General features: G+C 45.3%; 3 protein-coding genes across 5 annotated transcripts in view; 1 reads left to right on the top strand and 2 right to left on the bottom strand.

Moving 5' to 3' along the window:
* Positions 1-5: 5 nt before the first annotated feature.
* Yrdc (yrdC N6-threonylcarbamoyltransferase domain containing) lies at positions 6-3,817 on the bottom strand. Its single transcript, XM_090335190.1, has 5 exons — positions 3,426-3,817; positions 2,802-2,916; positions 2,560-2,679; positions 479-621; positions 6-178 (listed from the first exon to the last, which is right to left on the bottom strand). Exons 1-5 carry the CDS (start codon positions 3,815-3,817, stop codon positions 106-108), a joined length of 843 nt encoding a protein of 280 aa, XP_090191316.1. The 3' UTR covers positions 6-105.
* A 43-nt stretch (positions 3,818-3,860) lies between these two features.
* On the top strand, positions 3,861-5,163 carry C6H1orf122 (chromosome 6 C1orf122 homolog). Of its 2 annotated transcripts, none has more exons than XM_090335192.1 (3): positions 3,861-3,943; positions 4,193-4,400; positions 4,687-5,163. In XM_090335192.1, the coding sequence occupies exons 2-3, from the start codon at positions 4,353-4,355 to the stop codon at positions 4,780-4,782; spliced, it is 144 nt and encodes a 47-aa protein (XP_090191318.1). In that variant the 5' UTR covers positions 3,861-3,943; positions 4,193-4,352; the 3' UTR covers positions 4,783-5,163. The 2 variants fall into 2 exon arrangements, with proteins under 2 accessions (XP_090191318.1, XP_090191317.1); XM_090335191.1 differs by lacking the exon at positions 3,861-3,943 and adding an exon at positions 3,952-4,077.
* A 122-nt stretch (positions 5,164-5,285) lies between these two features.
* The window catches only part of Mtf1 (metal regulatory transcription factor 1), a 51,851-nt gene continuing 34,667 nt past the window's right edge, over positions 5,286-22,469 (bottom strand). Inside the window, exons 5-11 of one of the 2 annotated variants that reach the window (XM_090335186.1) lie at positions 20,597-20,670; positions 19,909-20,045; positions 17,459-17,536; positions 14,653-14,755; positions 13,449-14,041; positions 11,717-11,780; positions 5,286-10,945 (exon numbers count right to left, since the gene is read on the bottom strand). In XM_090335186.1, the coding sequence (XP_090191312.1) occupies positions 10,749-10,945; positions 11,717-11,780; positions 13,449-14,041; positions 14,653-14,755; positions 17,459-17,536; positions 19,909-20,045; positions 20,597-20,670 (1,246 nt within the window). In that variant the 3' untranslated portion in view covers positions 5,286-10,748. The remainder of the gene's footprint in view (positions 10,946-11,716; positions 11,781-13,448; positions 14,042-14,652; positions 14,756-17,458; positions 17,537-19,908; positions 20,046-20,596; positions 20,671-22,469) is intronic. The other variant, XM_090335187.1, reaches the window with a different exon arrangement.

Genomic DNA, 22,469 nt, shown 5'->3' with positions numbered 1-22,469 from the left:
GGACTGGGGTAAGGACATGGCTCCACTGGCCTCTGCAAATGAGGCCTGACAAACAGCATCGGACAGACACATAGTATCCAGCAGCGTCCTTGGTCCTCCCTCCTGTCAGGAGCAGGACCCATGTGAAGGGAGCAGCCCATACTTCCGTTGGAGGATGGCTGTAGTATTTTCCAGGGCACTGAGGAGGACATAGCAGTTAGTTACTGTTAACTTCTCAGAGCTCCGAGTCTAACAGTCTGCTGACTAGGGGCTTCTAAAGTACTAGTCTCATGCTTTATTAATCAAACACTTGATGGATCCTAAAAAGGCAGGAACCAATAGCAAATCCCATTGTACCTGCCATTTCTTCACATCTATCTGCATTCTTCTCCTCCCTGCCCCGAGCAAGAGCTAAGTAAGAACTTTTACTTGTAAAGCTCTGTTTCATTTCTCTAACATCCCTAAAATTGTACCTTCATAGCACAGCAAGGAGACTTACCAGCCTGGACGAATAATGCCAAATTTTCCAGGCACAGATAAGTCAACCACAGTAGAACCAAGGCGACATTCAGGACTCTGGTCATCCCCAATTGGTCCCCCATCAATGACCAGGGACAAGTGAGGCCAGAGGTCTTGGAACTCCTGAGAAGAGGGAAAGGAAAAGCATGGCCATGTTTGCTGGCATCTGCAATGATGTCACACTGCACATTCCATATAGATAAAGAACTCAATTTTAAAATAGGAGCCATTTTCCTTTAGAAGACGACTCTTAGTTTAAGGTCAGGATTGTCAGAGCACTCCATCTAACAGGTTTCACTCTTCTGAGTAAATGCCCCATGTGACACCTGTGTAGAACTTAAAATGACACCAAATTCATTGCTGTTAGGGAGGCCCGAGTATAACACTTAGGACTCTGGTGGGCATCTACATACAGATGTGAGCTCTGAGCTGGGCGCCATGGGTCACACCTGTAATCATAGCTACTCAGGAGGCTGACATCTGAGGATCAAGATTCAAAGCCAGCCCAGGCACAGAAGGACCTAACTCTTATCTCCAATTAACCTCTAGAAAATGGGAACTGGGGCTTGGCTCAAGAGCTCTGGAATAGTGCGCCCAGGCTGAGTTTAAGCCCCATGACCCACAAAATAAATAAATAAACAAATAAATTAGAGAAAGAGATGGATGTGCACTTCGATCCTAGACGTACCCATGGGACACCATACCCATGGGATATATGAAAGGTACTTCATCTAGTCCTAACAAAGTGGCTGGACATTTTTGACCACTATGGGTCCTTCGAGGTCTAGCACTCTGATCTGGATCTTAATATACTGTGAGTCAGAACAGAGAGTAAAGTAGGATGAGCTCTGCAAACACAAGCCACAGCACTCAGTCTAAGGTGTGGTAAGGCTGCCCCTACCAAAATTGGGGATTGAACTGTTTCCTAAGCTAAAGCTCCCCCACTTGATCACAATGTTTAATACCCTTAGGCCTAGGAATTCAAGGGAGCAGAAAAACACCAGTTACTATGTTGGCCAAGTCAACTGATTGTTGACAAGGTAAGAACTTTCCTCTTTTCTTGCTACACATCAGCCCCTGCAAACCAAGACCAAGCGAAATCATCAGAATATGAGAATAAAAAACATGCATTTTTCAATTTCTGAAGCCCCTGAGCTCACTTAAGTCCGGGCACAGAAAACTTTGTCACTTTATATTTAAATTTAATAAGAAAAACGAGCAAAATTTCTTTGCGTTCCCATCTCTCCTAAACTATGTAGCCAAAAATGATTAGAATAATTCTTTCTTTGGCCTGCCTTGTGGCAGAGATAAGAGATGAAGGTCAAAACTTATGTTAAAAAGCTAGCCACTTGGCTGGGAGTTTGGCCTAGTGGTTAAAGTGCTTGCCTAGCATGCATGAAGACGGGGTTCAATTCCTCAGCACCACATACATAGAAAAAAAGCCGGAAGCGGTGCTGAGGCTCAAATGGTAGAGCTCTAGCCTTGAGAAAGTCCAAGGACAGTGCTCAGGCCCTGAGCTCAAGCCCAGGACTGGTAAAACAAAACAAAACAAAACAAAAAGCTAGCCACTTAAATGGTTGAATGAACAGAAGTGACAGCTTTTCATGGTCTAATTTCATCGTTCTTCACAGCGTTACTGTAAAGATTTATGGCCTGGGCTGGGAAGTAGCTCAGTGGCAAAGTGCCTGCCTAGCAAGTTCAATGTCCTGGGTTCAATCCCAGGACCCCGCCCCCCAAAAAAGGAAAAAACAAAAAAAAAAAAAATGACTTGTGACCTAACAAGTCTCTAACAATGAGAAGACAATCATTTTGTCAAAATTGGTCTTATTATAATAAAGATGGTAGGAAAAAAAACCCCATCAATTCTTCCAGGGCCTCTTAAGCTTGGAAATAAAACCTTCCCAAATTTTTTTGTTTATTTGGATGCCCTCCCTCAACCCATAGCAACTGAGCAGCCTTCCCAAGGCTGCCACTCTCCTACCAGGCAGTTCCACCACATTGGTCAGAGGAAACCATTTTTGGCCTTTGAGGCTTCTAAGGGAAGAATATGGCAATTCTCACCTCTATGTTCAGAGAACTGGCCTGCGAGCTGAGGTTAGCACTGGTGAGAGCAAGAGGCCCCCCAAACATCTGGGCTAAGTCTTGCATGAAGGCGTGGTCAGGTATCCTGATGCCTACAAGCTATGAGGCAAGAGGAAAGGGGATTATCAGGAAGGTTGACAAGGATAGAGAATAAGTCCACTCTGGATCTTCAAAAGCCAAATGGTCAGAAAAAGTCTGAGACACAGGAGGAAACGACTCACAGTAGTAAAGGGGTTCAGGTCTTTGTTGAGCTCCCTGGAGCGTTCCATCACCAGGGTTACTGGTCCTGGCAAGAGGTCTTGCAGGAGCTCCTCAGGCACTGTCACCTGGCAGTACCTGGGAAACAGAGGGGCACAAACTTACTCCGAACGAAGGGCACTTGAGCCAATGCTGAGCCTTTCCTGGCCTCTAGGCAGATCCACCTGCCCTTCTGCTTTCTCTCCAGCAGAGCGTGCGCAGAAGGCAGGACTTCAGAGAAGCACCCAGGCTTGGAGCCCCCGTCAGCTGTAGGGACTACAACAGGTAAAGCGTGACAAGCTTCGAGCTCTCTCTAATTTATTCGTTTTGTTTTGTTTTCTTGGATACGCATTCGCTGGTAAAATTAAGTGCCCGGTTTGCTTCCTTCCTGGGGGACACGGCCCGACAGGCCTCACGCGTCGCTGTCGCTCAGTGTCTAGCTGGGGACCTGGCACACGCGAAGGGCTCGGGACACATTTCCAGTTCCGGATTCTTCGGGGAGCCCGGAACAGCCCCTCCCGCTCCCGGCGCCTCAGTCTCCCAAGCCTGTCACCGGAAGCCCCTCCCGCGGTGCCGCCCCCAGCGGGGCCGGGTCGGGGCGGCCTCACCTGTAGACGTCGGCCACGCGGCCCAGGCACACGGCCAGCGGCTTCGCCTCGCTGCGGCCCTTGAGGCGGTACACGGCGTCCAGTGCTGCCGAACAGCCGGCCGAGCAGGCCAGGCCGTACAGCGTGTCGGTGGGGACGGCCACCACGGCGCCGGCGCGCAGCTCGGCCACGGCGGCCCGCAGCGCCGCGGTCCAGCCGGCGCGCTCGGGGCTGGCGGCCTGCACGGCCCCACTCCCCGGGAGCCGCAACAACCGGGCTCCAGGCGCCGCCGGAGCAGGGCAGGGCGGGCGGAGGAGGCGGCCACTGCGGGCGGAGCCCGCCGGCCCGTCACCCAGCCCCACGCTGGCAGCCACGACGGCCCTCAGCCCCGCGCAGGGACGCGCCGGAGACATCCGCCCAGGCCTGCTTCCGGGGGGAAGTGACGCACACCACCAGCTTCCGGCTCGGGAGGCGCGGCCCCACCTCCGCGCCGGGCACCTTAAAGGGACCGCGACCCCGAGGAGGATTGAAGGAGACCGGTGGGAACGGGGCGGGGCGCAGCTTAGCGGAGCCTCAGCTCAGCTCTGGGGAGGGGGGGCGGCCGAAAGGGGGGCGGTGGTCGGGCCGCGCAGGCGGAGATGGAATGGGGCCCGGGCTCAGGCTGGTCACGGGGGTGAGAGGGGACCCGTCGGGGCGGGGGTGTGGGGGAGGGCAGGAAGGTGGGCTCGGACCCCGCGCAAGCGCAGGCCTTGACCGTGACCGTCCGTGTCTCGCTCTCTCCCCGGCAGGGAGGCTGCCGGCGTGGACCGCGGGAAGGCGGGGCTGGGGCTCGGCGGGAGGCCTCCCCCGCCGCCGCCGCCGCCCCGGGATGAGCGCGCCCAGCAGCTGCTGGACGCCGTGGAGCAGCGGCAGCGGCAGCTCCTGGACACCATTGCCGCCTGCGAGGAGATGCTGCGGCAGCTGGGCCGCCGGCGCCCGGAGCCGGCTGGCGGTGGGGTCAGTGCCCACCTCGGGCTGGGCTGGGCTGGGCTGGGCTGGGGGTGGTGGTGGTGGTGGAGGAGGAGGAGAGGGTGTCGGCCCGCTGGCTAGGCCGGCCAAGCCCTTGCTTCTCAGGGGAGTGGGAGTAGAAAAGCGCCCGGCCGCTTTACCCTTCACCTCCTAGGATCTGGGCGAGGTTCTGAAAAAGTTGAGTCCTATCTAAATGCCAGAGGCCATATCCGTGCAGGCCTTAATCCAAGGCCCTTCCTCACAAGCTTACTTTTTTCCTTTCTATTCCCACTAGAACGTCTCAGCCAAACCCGGAGCGCCCCCCCAGCCAGTTGCCGCTGCCAGAGGTGGCTTTCCTAAGGATGCTGGCGATGGAGCTGCAGAGCCTTGACCATCCCCTGGCTGGGCATCCTAACTTCTCTCCCTCCCCAGGGCTGGTGGCTGGACTCTGAACAACTCCCTTCAGGAAAAAGGGACTAGTCTTCACTGGCAGTGGCAGTACTTGGCCGTTAGCCTGGGATGGCAGCAGCTCTGTTGGCAGTTGGGTTCACTCCCACTTCATCCTGGCTGAAGGCAGTGCTGTGCTTTGAAATGTAGCCCACGATTTCCCAGTCTGATTACTCAGATTTGGGCAGACCAGCAGTGCTGGCCATGTGATCTGGCCTGCTTTGGGGGTTCCAGGTGGTATTATATGTCCATTTCATGCTTTGGGAGCTCTAAGCCCCCTATAAAACACCTTCAGCAGAGCCTTGATTAAAAGGAAACCTGCAGACTTTCCTGGTGATGGGCCTTTCCTTTCTGTCCCCTCTCCAAGATTATGGGTGGGGGGTAGGGTGGGGGGGTGGAAAAAGGTCAGCCATGGGCAGGATTGGGAAGTAATGCCACAGATACTACTAGATTTAAATAAGCATTTAATTAAGATTTCATTAGTATTTAATATTGCTTTTTCAATTCCAAAAAGTTAAATTTTCACTTAGCAGATATTTTAAAGTACAATATTAAGTTTATACAAAATGAGCAATTAAGCAAACACTATTATTTCACATTCTTCAAAAATACAAATTCATATTTATTCTTTTGGGTTTGGAGGTTTCTTCCTTTGGAAGTACTGAACATGTAACGTTTTCATATCGCTCAGTGGAAGTTCATTGTTCCCATGTTTTACACTTAAAATAAATCTGATGAGACTTTTACATAATTCAAATAAAATTATTCAGAACTTAAAAAATTGTCACTGAGACCACTGGCCAATGATTGGTGTGTTAAAAAAAAAAAAAAAAAAAAAAAAGGGCTTTTCAAGGGCTCTTGCCTTGCCTGGCAGATCTGATCCAGAGCCACAAAAACCTGTTTCCAGCCACCTTCCTCAAATAGGGTCTGGGGGGAATTCATAGGAATAGGGACTAGCCACCTTGAACTCTGACCCCCAACTTCACTTCTAAACCCAATGAAAAATGTAGGTTATTGGGAGGCCTAGAACACAAAGGAAATGGGTAAGAGAAGCCTTGGACTTGGCACTACTACAAGGACAAGGATATTACAAAAAAAAAACACCCTGCATTTTGGTGGGAAAAAGTTTTATGAAACAATTTCTGTAATAAAAAAGTAGAAACTTCATGCTGAGAAAAGGACATGCCGTTTATCACCCAACTTTTGGCCCAGTGGACATAACCACCAAAAGGGCAATGTATGATCTTAAACTTCACTTCCAGTAAAAGAGAAAAAAATCCTTGTACTATGTACAACTTGACATAAAGATCCAGTTTAATTTGCATTTTTCAGTGCAGACTCAGAAGCCCTCTCTTGACTGAGAGTAACAGAAATGCTCACACAATACCCATCAATTTCCCCTAATGGCATGAGGAGAAATGAGGGACCCTTTCCTATTCTCCCCCCAAGGATATGCAAGAATAAGTGGGCTAGCCAGGCACCAGTGGCTCACATCTGTAATCCTAGCTACTCAAGAGGCTGAGATCCAAGGATCACAGTTTGAAGTGAGCCCAGGCAGAAAAGTCCATGAGACTCTTACCTCCAAATGACTATCAAAAGGCCAGAAGTGGAGCTGAGGCTCAACTGGTAGAGCGCTAGCCTTGAGTAAAAAAGCTCAGAGACAGTGCTCAGGCCCTGAGTTCAAGCACAAGTCAGCCACAAAAAAAAAAAAAAAAAGGAACAGATGGTCCAATCAGAAATATGCACCATTCAGTTTTTTTGTCCACCTCCTTTCCCCAAATGTTAAGGAATGAACAATTTTCCTTCCATCTGTCACAGCAGAATCACTAGCAAATTGCATCCATGGATCTTTCTGAAGTATTCTTAAAATGTCTGCAGTCTATTGTCTGAGAATTGAAGACTAAACAAGAACAGGTAGGGAGAAAGGAAGGAAGTTGATCAAGTAGATTATTAATACCTTTGTGTACTGGATTTTATGAAGACTTGGAAGCCTTTTTTGTGAACCATCACAGGTGGGACAGGAAGCACAGAGAACTAGCTCAAACTGAATCCTCACCCTCACTCAACATATTTCTGATTGGTGTTAATAAGAAAATTGTAAACTTGAGTAGTTTTGGTGCAGTCCTATAAATCAATGGTTTTAGTGATGCTGGAGAAGTCTTTTAAGACCTAGCTGAATGGATATAATTATAAATATGGCAGTCTAGGAGGTGCCAGGTGTCTTACTGAGGAACAATCTGTGTCTTTCAGCCATCACTTTGTAATGGTGAAGTGGGGAAAGATGGCAGTGGACCAAGAAGTGGTGAAAAGGGCCTCAACAGTCAGCAGAAAAACAAACCCACAGCAGTTCTCACAAGAGCCTGAGGGGGCACCCAGGGCATGCAGGGAGGCTTGCATAGATTGACCTAAGAATGCCTAACATTGGTTTCCTCTTACAGCCTCACCAACACAAGGGCTGACTGAGTAGAGAAACGTGGAAAAACATGGACAGGCCAGAGCCACATAGGTGACTGTTAAGCTACACATATTGCACCAAAACAAGTGCTTTTCTTTTCATACCTCAATTTAACTTTTTATTCTGAGCAAAAAATAAAACTTTGTGGAAAGCATATTTATACATATATATGTATATATGTATGTTACGTACATATATATGTATATAGATATATATATACACACACAACAGAAATTGCAGCAATTGGGTTAAAGATAAAATAACCTAAAGTGCTTTTTAATTTTATTATTTCTTTAACATACCAATATGAGGTTCTGCAAACTTGTCCCTCTGGACACATTCAGCATTATACAGTCTCAGGAAACCCCATCTACCCTCCATTATCGCCCTCCCCCACCAGTCTGCTGTCTTGACCTGAAAATGAGAACTTTTCACCCATCGACTCTCCTGGAAGCGGTGAAGAGAAAGTAGCCCCTTGTTGTCTTCCCCAGAGAGATCTTTTCGTCTTAAAGCCTCTCATGTCACTATTCTTGTCACCAAACTAGCAGTGCTTCAAAGACTTATCAGACTCTGCCAGGGAAGACTGACCACTTTCCCCTCAATGCTCTGCCTGGGGAACGCCAAATTCGCCATGGAGTATGGGGGTGCTACAGAGTCTCTTTGCTGCCCGAGTCCCAAAATCATCACCCTCTGAAGGGACAGTCCAGCTGTAGATACTAATGGGCGCTCAAGTATAGGTCAGTGAGGGCCAGGGGGTGGTTAATGGCTGAAGTTACTGTGGGAAGGTGGTAGAGTCCACTTGCTAGCACTCATCTTTTCTAACCTCATACCCCAGGTTCACTCCCAGGGTGAGGAAAGCACATTCTCCATCAAAGTTCTTTCTGGCTCCAATATAACCAGAGGCCGGACTTGCAAAAGGAAGATAGGAGGGAAGAAGTGGTGGCACAGTGTGGAAGGAAAGTCTGCCTACCCTATGGGATTCACTTGCTCTGCACCACTATTCACTGACCTGTGAAGCACACTCCTGATTCTCCCAAAGCGGATGGGATCAGCTAAGCCTCTCCTGTGAAATCTAAAATCACCCGCAAAAGACAGATACTTCAAGCAGAGAAGTCTGTCAACATAAACACTGCTTAAGATGTTTCGCTACTCCAACTCTGTGGAGCATGAAAAGCCACTTACTTGTATGGAAGGGGCTAATGCCCTGGCTAACCAGGAAGGAACAATTTCTAAACTTGCAGGTATCCTTCCCTGGGCTCAGAATCCTTGGTGATCTGAGGATGCGTACATGGAAAGATTGTGACTATCTCTCATATAAGCTCACTTTAGGGTCCCATGGCTTGCTCTCTCACAGGTTGTACAGAAAACATCAAGGCCTGAAGCTCAAAAATTCCTATGGGATCCTGACCCAGTGAGCCAAGACAAGTCATGCTCAGTACTAGGTTCTAGGAGGACTAAGCCACTGTGGTAACAGAAGGTTCTTCTCACCTCATCAACTTCTGCTGAGGTCAACAGATAAAAGACCATGGGTGTTTTGTAGGAGGGGAGTGCAAGTTAAAAAGAAATCAATTCTGGCCAGCCTCCTGAATGAGAATCAGCTACTTGCTCTGAAGTTTCACTTGTCTTCACAGAGTGACACCACCCTCTTATCCAAGTTTGTTCTGAAATCCAGGCTAAAGGCTGTTATCTCTGGCTTTAAGGTTAGTCTTGAAGTCTCGGTGGGCCTGAGTAATGGCTCAGAGAGCAAGAGAATGACCAACACAGCCTTGTGTGTGGACTCTGCCCCTTTTTGGAAGCAGGGAAAAGGTTCTTGGGAGACATGCAAATTCTACACATTGGGCCACACAGCTCGTATCTGAGCGTGATGAGCACTCATAACTACCTTACGTAGCCAAAAGAGAGCAACTTCCCATTCTCATGAGGATTTTATTTTATGATTTATTTTAAGAGGCAATGACTTGGAGCCAAAGGCAGACAGATGGATTACAATTCTATACATAAATCCAAGTTTTTTTTTTCTCCTATAGCACAACTCAATGAAATGTTCCAAATGAGATAACTTATTGCAACATTTCAGGCTTTTTGGTGGAAGGGAAATTTTTGTTTTACCCTGAGTAGATCATTGTAGTTTTTTTTTTTGTTTTTCATCTTTTTGTTTAGAAATCATATGAATAACTTGAGCAAATCACATCCTTTTTTGCACTGTACTAGGCTTAGACAAAATCAGAAAGGTCAGAGGTGGAGATAGTAGGGAACAATCAAAAGCCTGGCTAGAGAACCTGGAACCACAAGACTTGCCTGCCAATCATGTGCCAACCCCTTCGTACTTCCTTCAAATTGTACCTTCCCCTGAGAAAGCAAGCAAAATGCAGCCTTTTTCTGAGGAGGAAACCCTTTTAAAGGAAGCAGACTCCTGGCTAGTGACTGAACATAAGCCATGTGTTCACTCTAAAGACAAAGCAGGGTTGTTCCCCTGGAAAAATGCAGTGTGACCCACAAGCCACTGGCAAGCAACTGAAAGACAGAACCAGGAAGGCAAAAACTGAGGTTGTGGTGCTAGAGCCTGCTCTGCACACACATCATCAACAGATAGCTGTTGAAAGCTTGCCTACAGCCCTGGCACAACCATCACTCACAGCCACGGGCCAGGCCTAAAGCCACGCATCTGCGTGCTGAGCCAGCCACAGGAGGACCTCTGCAGTATCAACCTGGAGTTCCACCAAAGCACGTGCAAACGATAAAACCATCTCAGCCAACTCACAGCGGTCTCATCTGTGCCTGCTATTGTTCACTATGATGCAAAAATTGGACTTTCCAGACAAATATTAACCTCACAGTCAAATACAGATGAACTTTCTCCTGCCCAATCCACAAAACCCACAGTGCAAAGGATGGGCAACACCAGAGTGATGGAAACCACATCCTTTCATTTAGTATTTTTATGCATACGAGTAACCTTAATTTCCAAGTTCACATAACAATAAGCAAAAGTGACATACAGTGCAGCCAGAGTTCACTTATAACTTAGCTTTTTTTTTTCTTCCAAAAGATCAGTTAAGTAAAATGGGTACTCCTAGGATATGAATAAAGAAAATACGTCTGAAAGGTGAGGCTTTCAAACAGCAGACTTCTTCATCCTTCCAATTTCTGACCCCATGATGGCAGGCATCATGCTTCCTGCTTCCTGTTCCTCCCTTTCCTGGAGGGGAGCACGAACAGGCCCTTTCTCTGGAGAAGCTGCTGGTCAGGCCCATCTCCTCCACCCCCTGCAGTAGTGCTTCAATGCAAATCAGACTGGACAGGTGTCCAGGCTCTGGAGGGATGGGAACTCTGACACATCCATGGCACTTAACATTGCTGTGTGTGGGACGGAAAAAGCCTCGGCCTGTTGGCTTTGCTCACAGGAAGAGGGTCCTGTGGAGGATGACGACGAGGGGGGAAGGGGCTGGAAAAGTCTAGGGTGGTAGTCGCAGGCTGGGCCCATCAGGAGGCTGGGAGTTCAGCTCTGGAGGGGGTGGGGAAGAACAGCCCTTTCTCCGGCCGGACGCCCGCTCCTTCGCAGAGTCCCGGCATGTGCACTGACACTGACATGCCTCCTCTTGTTTGATGATGATCACAGGAACACTGAGGCCAAATTGTTGGACAGAGCTCCCTGCGAGAGAGGTGAGACAGACTGCTCTTCAAGTAGCCATGACCAAATGCATGAGGGGCAGGCGCTCACAGACTGGGAGAGGCCTGAGTGCCTTGGAGGCAGAAATGGTGAGCAGGATGGGTATCATGTTCTGGGTCTTACTCTGTTTTAACCACGACTAGGGAAAGCCTCAGACATTCTTGATCCCTCAAAACACACACAAACAATCCAGCCATACTTCATCCTCTTGGCTGTACCTCTATGCCAGACACAGCCGACATCTCCCTTCTCCTGACACCTTCTTCACACCTCTGCCTAAACTCCCAACAGACAACATTTTCTTCTGGGGATCTTCCTGAGGGATCTCTGGTATGAATTGCTATGCCCAGTTCTAGGTCCCAGTTTCTTAAGATATAAAAGAAAAAGTTCAAAATAAAAGTGGCTTCTAGCTGTGCATGAATTTTTGACCTAGATATTATTTCTTCCTTAATGTAATTAGAAAAGAGTCCAGTCAATCAACTGCCCTCTTTAGCATTAACTGTGAATCAAACTTTCTACTGACTCCATGTAAAAGCTGTATCTGAAGGGGAAAGAACTGTCACTAGGATAAAAAAAAGGAAAGAAAAATGGATGGCATTTATGCCAGAAGCCATTACTATAATAAACGATAAGATTTAAGTATGAGGATGGGTAAAGATTTTTAAAGCTTCAAAGTAGAGATAAAGAAATAATTATATCTCAAGGGGCCCAAAAACGTTAACTTACATTTAAAACTAACATGGTATTACATACCTGTGCTACTGGCTACTGGTACTGCGGTGGTAAAATACACCTGTTCAACTTTAGATGCTTGCTGCTGGAGGAAAAAAAAGTCACACTTATAGCCACTTGTGGTAGACACCCAAAGACCTGAAGCCCTCAATTGTAATGGTCATCCAAGAAGATAGAAAACCCCCAGTGTTCAGGGATTTTTGTACTGAGTGATGTTTTGTTTGTGTTCTGCCATGAGGTCATTGCACTATTTGACATTCTGTACTGACAATGTTCCTAGCTTTGTACCCCAGTACTTGGCTGTCTCCCAGCTGTTTAATTCAGTAGGCTGTATGTCCGAAGACTCCTCCAAGGTTGCTTCCTTAAGCTGGTGGTCTCCATGGAGGAAACCCAGGGCTGGCCCCCACCCTATTCTGTTGTGAAAGCTGGACATTGCTTTTCTCCATCTTAGGGATCAGGTTGAATGTTAAGAATAGCCTAAAGCTTTTTCTCATAGACACTGGGCCTGTGAAAACCCTGGGAAGTGCTGTGAGCTGCAAGGGCTAGTTCTAGGATGAGCCCAGGCTAAGACACACCTGACTCAAGCCCAAGCTCTGTCATTTAATTTCTTAGTCTCAGTTTCTTGTAAAAATTGGAATGATAACTAAAACCCTTCTCAAAAGATTCATGAAAAACATCCAGTAAATATCAGTGATCTGTACTGCTTCTAAGGATCAATATAAAACCATGCCTAAAAACAAACAAACAAAAAAATACCCATGGCTATATCACATTTATTATTCTAGTATACTTCCTAGTAAGGTGGCTAATGGATTTCTGCTTTAAGTCTCATCTTAAAAGGGCTTTGCTTCTTAGCCCTAGAAAAAGGAGGCAATGTGTGTGTGGTATGTGTGTGTGTGGAGGGAGATGGGGTGCTCAAGCTGAGTCTGGGAAGATGTGAAGGGAGCCATCTAAAATAATAATAGATCTTAAGACAAAATAAGTAGAATACTACTACTACCCCTAATACAAATCAGGGTGTTGGTGGCTCACACCTGTAATCCTAGCTACTTAGGAGGCTGAGATCTGATGATTCTGGTTTGAAGCCAGCCTAGACAGAAAAGTCTGTAAAACTCTTATCTCCAATAAACTTAGAAAAATCTGGAAGTGATACTGTGACTCAAGTGGAACAGTGCTGTCCTTGAGCACAAAGAGGCTCAGGGACAGCACCCAAGCTCTGAGTTCAATCCCCAGGACCAGCAAAAATAAAATAAAGATGGAGACTTGAGCAGTAGTAGTTTTTGTTTTGTTTTTATTTTATTTTGTGCTGGTTCTGGAATGTGAACTCAGGGCCTGAGCACTGTCCCTTAGTTTTTTTCACTCAATGCTAATGCTCTGCTACTTGAATCACAGCTCCACTTCTGGGTCTTTGAAGGTTAACTGAAGGTAAGAGTTTCATACATTTTTCTGGGGGGGCTGATTTCCAACCGTGATCCTCAGAGCTCAGCTTTTTGAGTAGCTGGGACTACATATATAAGCCATTGGTGCTGGCTACTTTTGCTTATTGTTATGTTTAGTTTTTGAAACAGCATTTGTCTCCATTCTCCTGCCTCTGCCATATGAGTATTGGAAGCACAGGAGTACATCACACCTGGCAGAATCCCATTTCTTTTCTTTCTTTCTTTTTCTTTTTTTGCCAGTCTTGGGCCTAGGACAGGTGACAACCTGTGTAAGTACCCCTCACCACGCAGGATGTGCATATAGTAATACTTACAATTTGTTCTTGGTTTTGTGGTGAACTGGTTGCACCATTTAATATCCATTGCAAATTCTGCTCTCTCATGACTAGGCTGGGCTGCAGAATGGCCGCGCTGGAATTTGGGGCGATGGTTATGGTGGTATTATTAGTTAAAACAGAGTTGGCACCCAGGGGCAGAGTCTGGACCATGGCTGGTAGGGGCTCAGTAGTACTTTGTGGGGGGGCTGGTGCTGCCACAGCTGATGCCATTGCTGCTGATGCAGAAGCCCCAGCAACAACAGAAATTCCGGGTACGATGGGCTGGGGTGCCTGGGGGTGCGGAAGAAACTCCTGATGATTAGCAGCAAACTGTGTGCTGTGGGAAACAGGCACTTCTGGAGGTTGTAAGAGAGCAGGGGGGTTGCCAAATGCAGCTTTCTGGGAACTGGGTCCTAGGGAGGGAGCAGGCGGAGGAGCAGATGGAGCTGAGGCTGACAGATGAGGCTGAGGTGGCTTGGAGATGCCAGGCTGCAGTACAAGTGGGAGAGATAAAGATGCTGAATTTCCTGCGGGTGGCGGAACATCATTGACTGACTCTGCATCACCATTAAAACTTTCAATCAAGGCAGCTGGCGAGAAAAAGAAACAGAAATATATATACATATCCCAAGCCTCATAGGACCCACAAAAACAGTGATTATGGGCTGAAGAAAAGACAGCTGAAGTCCATAATCTGCTCGCAGGCTGGCTTTTGGCTTTCATTTAGTGACACCTCTGGTCCAAGTAGTAGACTTCATGATCAACAGTGTTCCTATGTACCATAAAAACAGTGTGTCCTCCAGCTTCTATGGGAAAAGAGACGAGGAGGCATCCTTTCTTTAGCATGACTGGCAACTTTGACTACTGTAAAGCCTTACTGACAGATTCTCATTCAAATGCAGGAGAGACAAAAATCCCAAGTCTCTTTTCTGTGTGGCATCTACTTCTGAACAGTGTATTTTATCAGAATGAAATGCTCACAGCTCCTCCCATTTTTTTAAAAGCCAATGAGATTCTGGAAAAACACACCTTCTGCTTCCGAAGCAGAGGAAATGAACTGAAAGGTCTATACTTTTCTGACCTTTCATGGAAGCCCTTCTTCCTTTCAGCTATCTCACTGTGTCTGTCATTCAGTGTATTAGTGTGAACTCCCTGTCCCAGGGTTGGAATAGGGAGTAGGAAGAGAGTCTGTGTAACAAACCTGTCTGCAGAGGATCTTCCTGAATTGCTGTATCATCTGAATTCTGAAACATTGATTCAAAGATGATTGCTGGTGAAATTGTGCTGAGGTCCTGGTCCTGGGACTGATGGAGAAAGGTAAAAGATGTGAAATCACCATTCCGAGAAAGTTCTTCACCACTGGAGAACTAGAATGACCGTCTGAATATACTTCCTCTTTCTGCCTTCTTGTATTTCAAAGTGACATCTATTTCCCCAAAGATTACATATACTGGTTCCTGAGGAGTTGGCTTGCAGGTTGAGCAAATAAAACTTTTGTAGATAAAATTTTGTAATACATTTTATAAATAAAATTTTATAAGTAAAATTTGTAAATAAAATTTTATTGGAACAAACGCACAGTTACATATTATTTACATTATGATGAACTTTGGTGACTTATCAACTGTGCATTTATGACACATGCCTCTTTCTGCATGCACACTGTACCGTAATGAAAATGATTTGTTATGTGTGGGTGGTACTAGGGGGCAAATTAAGTGATGAACTCTGGGCCTGGACACTGTCCCTGAGCTCTTCAGCTCAAGGTTACCATTCTTTTTTTTTTTTTTGCCAGTCCTGGGCCTGAGCACTTTTTTCTTGGACTTTCTCAAGGCTAGAGCTCTACCACTTGAGCCACAGCACCACTTCTGGCTTTTTTCTATGTATTTGGTACCGAGAATTGAAACCAGGTCTTCGTGCATGCTAGGCAAGCACTCTACCACTAGGCCAAACTCCCAGCCCTCAAGGCTACCATTCTACCACTTGATCCACAGTGCCACTTCAGTTTTCTGGTAGTTAATTGGAGATAAGAGTCTCACGAACTTTCGTGCCTGGTTGGCTTTGAACTGTGATCCTCAGATCTTAGCTAGGATTTCAGGCACGAGCCACCAGCGTCCAGCTAATAACACTCCCAAATCTTACGCTTGCAGTACTAGGAGTAACTCAGAGCTTGAGCTTGTAATGCAGGTACTATACCACTTAAGCCAAACTTCTAGCTCCCTTTTTCATTGAGTAGGTTTTTGTTTTGTAAGTGTGTGGTGGTATCAGGACTTTAATTCAGGGCCTCACATTATCATTTGGCTTTTTTCTGCAGGGATGATGCTACACCACTTGAACCATGACTCTAGTTCTGTATTATTTTTGAAGTAGGGTCTCACTTTATGCTCAGGCCAGTCTATATCGTAATCCTCTTACATCACTGGATGCATATCACTGTACAGGCATACATAACTACACAACTACATCCAGCCAGCCGCTTGTGAGAGGAATTTCACAAACTCCTTTTTGCCTAGGCTGGTTTCAACCCCAATCTCCTGTCTCTACCTGCCAAATAACTAGGATTACAGTACTGAGCTATTTCACCCATTTCAATGTTGTTTTTGAGATAAGTCTCACTAATTTTGGCTCGAAACCCTTGATCTTCTTGTCTTTACCTCTTGGGAAACTGAGATTATAGGTGGTTTCTTTTGGTGTTGTTTTGTTTTTGTTTTAGTCAGTCCTGGGGCTTGAACGCAGGGCCTAAACACTGTCCTTGGGCTTTTCCTCAAGACAAGTACTCTACCACTTGAGCCACAGCACCACTTCCAGCTTTTTCTATGTATGTGGTACCAAGGAATCACACCCAGGTCTTCATGTATGCTAGTCAAGCATTCTACCACTAGCCCAAACTCCCTGGCCCCTGTTTTGTTTTTTGAGACAAGGTCACACTATGGTAGCCCAATATGGCCTGCAACTTACAGTCCTCTTGCCTCAGCCTCTTGAGTGTTTCAGTCACAGGTGTGTACTATTACATTTGGATGAAAAGGGTTTTTTGTTTTTTTTTTTTTTTAAATAAAAAATTGGAAAGGTAAGCACTAACTCACTGCCAGGCTTGAGAGCAAATTTTGCTCAGGGCAGAATGAGTGGGAATGGTTCTAGAAACAGAACAGGCTGAGCTGCTGAGCCTCTAGGTCCTGGAGCAAAGAGCAAAGAACAGAAAGAACATGGGAGGCTGTCTGGGCCCTGGAGGATCTGGGAGCTCAGTAACCGAAAGACAGAGTAGCCACTCCCTTAACAACCCCACCTGTCCTTTCTCAAAAGGCCTGAACCAACCATTCTAGGACACACAGATACATTGGAAAGCTCAGATACAAAATAATTATCTGATATAATTATCTCATACAAGTTTACCAATTGAGTTAAATATGTGCCTTTTTTTTTTTTTTTTTTTTGGTGGGCCTGGGCTCTGTCCCTGAGCTTTTCAGCTCAAGGGTACCACCTTACCCCTTGAGCTACAGCTCCACTTCCAGTTTTCTGATGGTCTCAGGTTCTTTAGTGCCAGGCTGGCTTTAAACCGGGATCCTCAGATCTCAGCCTCCTGAGTAGCTAGGATTACAGGCATGAGCCACCATGCCCGGCCCATTAAAACAACAACAACAACAAAACATGGAACACAAGTAAGAGGAGCAAAAGCCGGGCCAGCATGGGTATAAAATGAGACCGATGCAAAAAAAGGGACTAGAGGTGGCTCAAGTTTGTCAACCTTGAGTGAAAAAGGGACAGAGATCAGGCCCTGAGTTCAAGTCCCTGCTCTGGCATAAAGCAAATAAATAAGGTATTAGGCAACAGTAAATAGTTTTTCCTAAAAGAACTCTTACTAGGAAAAGGGAAAAAAAATTCTAAATGATCAGTAACTGAATACAGAGTGATAAGTCTGACACTTCGGGCAGGTCTTCCTCAATTTCCCACTGAAGGCAATGCTTAAACTTCAATCTATTCTATTAGCAGCCTACTTCAGGTATACTTACTGTACTGGAATTTTCTTGTAGTTCAGAATCTGTGGACAGAAGACCCAACTCACTCAAATAAAGCGAGTGATTTGTATCCTAAGAAAGAAAGAAAAAAAAATTTAAGTAACAAAACCTAGGCGTTTATACAATCATTTTATAGAATCATATTACATAATAAAATATTTGATTACAATGTCTAATGTTAGGATGTGTGACTTGGAGGGCTGTGAATCATCCAAAGCATGGGCTAAATAGAGTATTTATAAGATTTTCCATATTCTATTGAATGCAGGATGGCCATGAAGCCTGAGACTAAAGGAGAGTGAGAAAGAGGAATCACAGAGATGGTAAAGTGGCAGAGCAGAAGTCAGTGGGGGGGGGGAGTGAAGGGTGGGGAGCTCACATTTATGCTTGGGCCACCCTGGATCCTAAACCTCTGCATGCTTTCTGCATGGAATGATAGCTGAAAGCCATCATGACAAGCTTTTTATCAGTTGAGATGCTATCTCTTGAACGTTTCCCCAAGCTAGCCTAGAATCTGATCCTTCAATCTCTACCTCTTTATTAATTAGGATCAGAGGTGTGAGTTACTATACCTGGAAGCTTCCATTTCCATCTAAGTGGTAGAGAACTTTCTTAGCATGAACAAGGCATTGGGCTCAATTTCTAGTACCACACACACAAACACAAAAACAAAGAGTTTCTTTATGTATACAAAACAGTAAGGTAATCAAAGTACTCTGAAGGCAAAGCAGGACTGTGGTTCCAGGTCACCCTGGGCAAAAGTTCAAGACATCCCATTCAGCCAACAAAAGCTGGGCATAGTACCTCCTTGTCTGTGTCATCTCAACTAGCTACCCTGGGCTGGGCATAAATGTGATACATTCTCTTCAAAATACAACACAAACAGGTGTCTGTGGCTCAAAAGTAGAATGCCTGCCAAGCAAGTGCAATCAACATCCTGCATTCAAACTCCAGTACCAAAGAAATATAAACTTGAAAACCACACCACAAATAAAAAGGTCCTGGTATTTACAGGTAAATAGCTCCAAGGAGACAGACTTCAAGAAAGAGCCCCACATGTGTGGGATGCAGAGTTCAATGCTGTTGCACAGATGAATGATTCATTTTCCCCATAATGCCACCTAACGTGCTAAAAACCTTCTGCCTTTCACTTTAAATTCAACACGCTCACTTTTACCTTGCTTTGGGGGTACTTCTTTTGGGGATGCAGATTTCCCAAGATTGAGGCAGGTAAATAGCTGATCATACATGATTTAAACACAACTGATGCTAACGCAGGACTGAAAGCTGCTCTGCATCAACAGAGGACATAATGCACAGGTGGTCACTTCTTTGTTTTTGAACTGGGTGCTGTTCTTGAGCTCTTTTGCTCTACCACTTGGAGCCATAATACCACTTCTGGTTTTCTGGTGGTTAAATGGAGAGTCTCATGGACTTTCCTGCCTTGGCTGGCTTTGAACATAATCCTCAGATCTCAGTCTTCTGAGTAGCTAGGATTATAGGTGTGAGCTATTGGCACCTAGCTTGTTTTTGAAATTTCTTTTGATTAAAAAAACATATTATTATTATCATTATTCCCATGTTTGGTTAAACTGTGTATGATAAGCCTGCAAATAATGTAAGCTTACCATTTGCCCTTTCCAGACTTAAAAGACACAGGCCATTGCTTAATACATGTAAAAGCAATAATAGAAAATTTATCCATTTCAGGTTCTCTCTGGAACAGGGAAGTAGAAAATGTGGAGGATGGACTGGGAGTGTGGCCTAGTGGTAGAGTGCTTGCCTAGCATGCACAAAGCCCCGGGTTCAATTTCTCTATACCACATACACAGAAAAACCCCTGAGTGGTGCTGTGGCTCAAGTGGTAAAGTGCTAGCCTTGAGAAAGCTAATTGACAGTGCCCAGTCCCTACACATCCAGGACTGGGGGGGGGGGGGAGGTACAAACTGCCCAAAACTGCACAGGGGCTTCCTTTATGGTTCAGTGGTCATTACTTTATAGGCAGGAATGGGAAAACGAGAGCCATTCTAAGACCTCTGAGTTCAAGAACACTGTCTTCTACCACGTCTGATGAAAGTAAGAGAGAGCTAGGGCAGAGCCTACAGTACAGGGAACATTTTTGGGTTCCACTACCCTATTACAAAGACATGGATTTTGGATTTCTTCCCTCTTCCTAACAGACAGACAAGCTATTTTAACTTTTTTTTTTTTTTTTGCCAGTCCTGGGGCTTGAACTCAAGGCATGAGCACTGTCCTTGGACTTTCTCAAGGCTAGCACTGTACCACTTAAACCACAGTATAGAGGAATTGAACCCAGGGCCTAGTGTGTGGTAGTTGAGCACTCTACCACTAGGCCAAACTCCTAGTCCATTAACTTTTTTTTACACGTACATTTGCTATTCTATGGTACCAGATGCAAAACAAGCGATAAGAACATTGCACACCTCTGATCCATTGTGTTGTGGAAGTGCATTGTAAGAATGTCCTTTGTTATCATGACCTTTCATGTGACTCTTGAGACTGTATTGGGTGCTGAATGTTCTCTCACAGCCGTTACTGGGACAGAAGAAGGGTCTTTCACCTGCAAGAATGAAAAGCAAGAAGTCATTTCAGTGGATTGAGAAAGCTACCTTCCTGTAACAGAGGGAAGTAAATAATGTGATGAGGACTGGAGAAGTAGTTATTAAATGCTGGATAAGCTGGGCACTGGTGGCTCATACCTACTCATGAGGCTGAGATCTGAGGAATGTGGTATGTGATCCATCCTAGGCAAGAAAGTATATGAGATTCTTATCTCCAATTAACCACCAGAAAACTGGAAGTGGAGCCTTAGCTCAATGTTTTTGAGTACTAGACTTGAGAGAAAAGGCTCAGGGGTAAGGCCCAGGCACTTAGTTCAAGCCCCAGGACCCACAAAAAAAAAAAAAAAAAGTTAAATAAATTACAAGAAGTCAGATAGACTGTACATTAATTATCTTAGTTCTCAAACTTAATACAGAGTAAAACATTTTGTTTCCTAAGTCCTTTCTCCTCAGAAAGAAACTCTGGTGAAAGCTAAGCTGATGAGTGCTATAGGCCTGAAGGGAAATAATTCAATCATAGGTGGGATAAAGGTCAAAACGAGAGACTTACCAGTGTGCGTACGGACATGAGTTTTAAGGTGGTGGCTTGCTGCAAATGCTTTTCCACAGCCATCGTGATCACATCTAAAGTGTGAATGCAAAGAGAAAAAGAAATCATTAGCCAAGAGACCTTCAACCTTAACATCCCCTGTAAACGCAAGCTAGAGCAAATGTTCTCAATACTAAAACCAGACCAACAACACTGGTGTCAGAGAAGGAGATAATAGAGAGGTCTTTGTTAAAGAAAGTGGCTCATCTGATGTGATATATATATATATATTTTTTGGCCAGTTCTGGAGCTCAAATTCAAGGTCTGGGCACTGTCCCTGGACACTTTTTGCTCAAGGTTAGCTCTCTGCCACTTGAGCCACAATGCCACTTCTGGCTTCTTCTGTGTATGAGGTACCAAGGAATGGAACCCAGGGCTTTGTGCATGCTAGGTGAGCATTCTACCACTAGGCTATGCTCCTTGCTTTTTATCTTCATTTAAACAGAACTCTATTGACAGTGAAAATCCATATAAAAATCTCCTGAAAGTGATATACAGCAAACAGGGAAAACTAGGTGCGGTGGCACACACCTGAGGTAGGAGGACTGCAAGGGTGAGGCTAGCCTGGGACACACAGTGAGTTCTAGGACAGCCAAAAAACAAAAACAAAGCAAAGCAAAGCAAAGCAAAGCAAAACAATGGATATTGTTCCTCAGATCTACAAGAGGCTTGACATTAACATGAAAACATAATGTGTAGCCATGTAACATTGTAGCCAATGACTGGCTATAATCTTCACTGTCAAGACCCCTTCTCTCTCTCTCCCTCGCTCTCTCTCATCTGTCACTGTCTTTTTTTTTTATTGTAAAGGAGATGTATAAAAGGGTTTCAGTTATGTAAGTCAGGTAATGAATTCATTTCTTTTCTTCCTTTTTTTTTTTTGGCCAGTCCTAGGACTTGAACTCAGAGCCTGGATGCTGACCCTGAGCCTCTTTGTGCTCAAGGCTAGGGCTCTACCACTTGGGCCACAGCACTCCCTCTGGCCTTTTCTGTGTAAGTAGTACTGGGGAATTGAACTCATGGCTTCATGCCTGTGAGGCGAGCATTCTACCACTGAACCACCTTTCCAGCCTATACATTTCTTTTTGAACAGTGTCACCTCTTCCTTCTTTTTCTCTCATTTTTTTTCTCTTCAAGTCCTCTACCCCCACAAGTCATACAGTTCATTTTTAACATAATACCATTTGTCCATCCATCTCTGTGCTCCCTCTTACCCTCCTCAAATCAGATACTTGCATTCAAGACAAAAAGTACCAAAGTATGGAGCCGGGAGTTTGGCCTAGTGGTAGAGTGCTTGCCTAGCATGCACGAAGAACCGGGTTCGATTCCTCGGTACCCCACATACATATCAAAAAAAAGCCAGAAGTGGTGCTGAGGCTCAAGTGGTAGAGTGCTAGCCTTGAGAAAGTCCAAGGACAGTGCTCAAACCCTGAGCTCAAGCCCAGGACTGGCAAAAAAAAAAAAAGTACCAAAGTAAAAAACAGAGACAAAGAGAAAAAAAAAAAACAAAAGCAAACACACACAAAAGTAAAGTAGGAAAAAAACCTCATTTCCATTTCTTGGAGTTCATTTTGATAAATACAATTTTGTATGATCATATGCACATAGCCATTGAGCCTTTGTGATCTTCTCCTAAGAATATCTTCCCTTGGTCTCACTGTGTGAGTGTTTTAGAATCCTGTTTAAGTTATCATCTCCAAGTGTAATTTTTTTGTCTTTTATTACCCATTGTGTTTACCTGTAGATTTATAGGCACATTTATTCTAATTACTAGAAATAAGGGAAACCATATAACTTACTTTTCTATGGGTTCAGCTTATTTGCTTAATATAAT

Source organism: Megascapheus bottae, chromosome 6 (assembly GCF_031878675.1).
Source record: "Megascapheus bottae isolate mThoBot1 chromosome 6, mThoBot2.hap1, whole genome shotgun sequence".
Classification (NCBI taxonomy): Eukaryota; Metazoa; Chordata; class Mammalia; order Rodentia; family Geomyidae; genus Megascapheus; species Megascapheus bottae.
The sequence above is the reverse complement of the archived record's forward strand: the minus strand, read 5'-3'. Positions and strand labels throughout refer to the sequence as shown.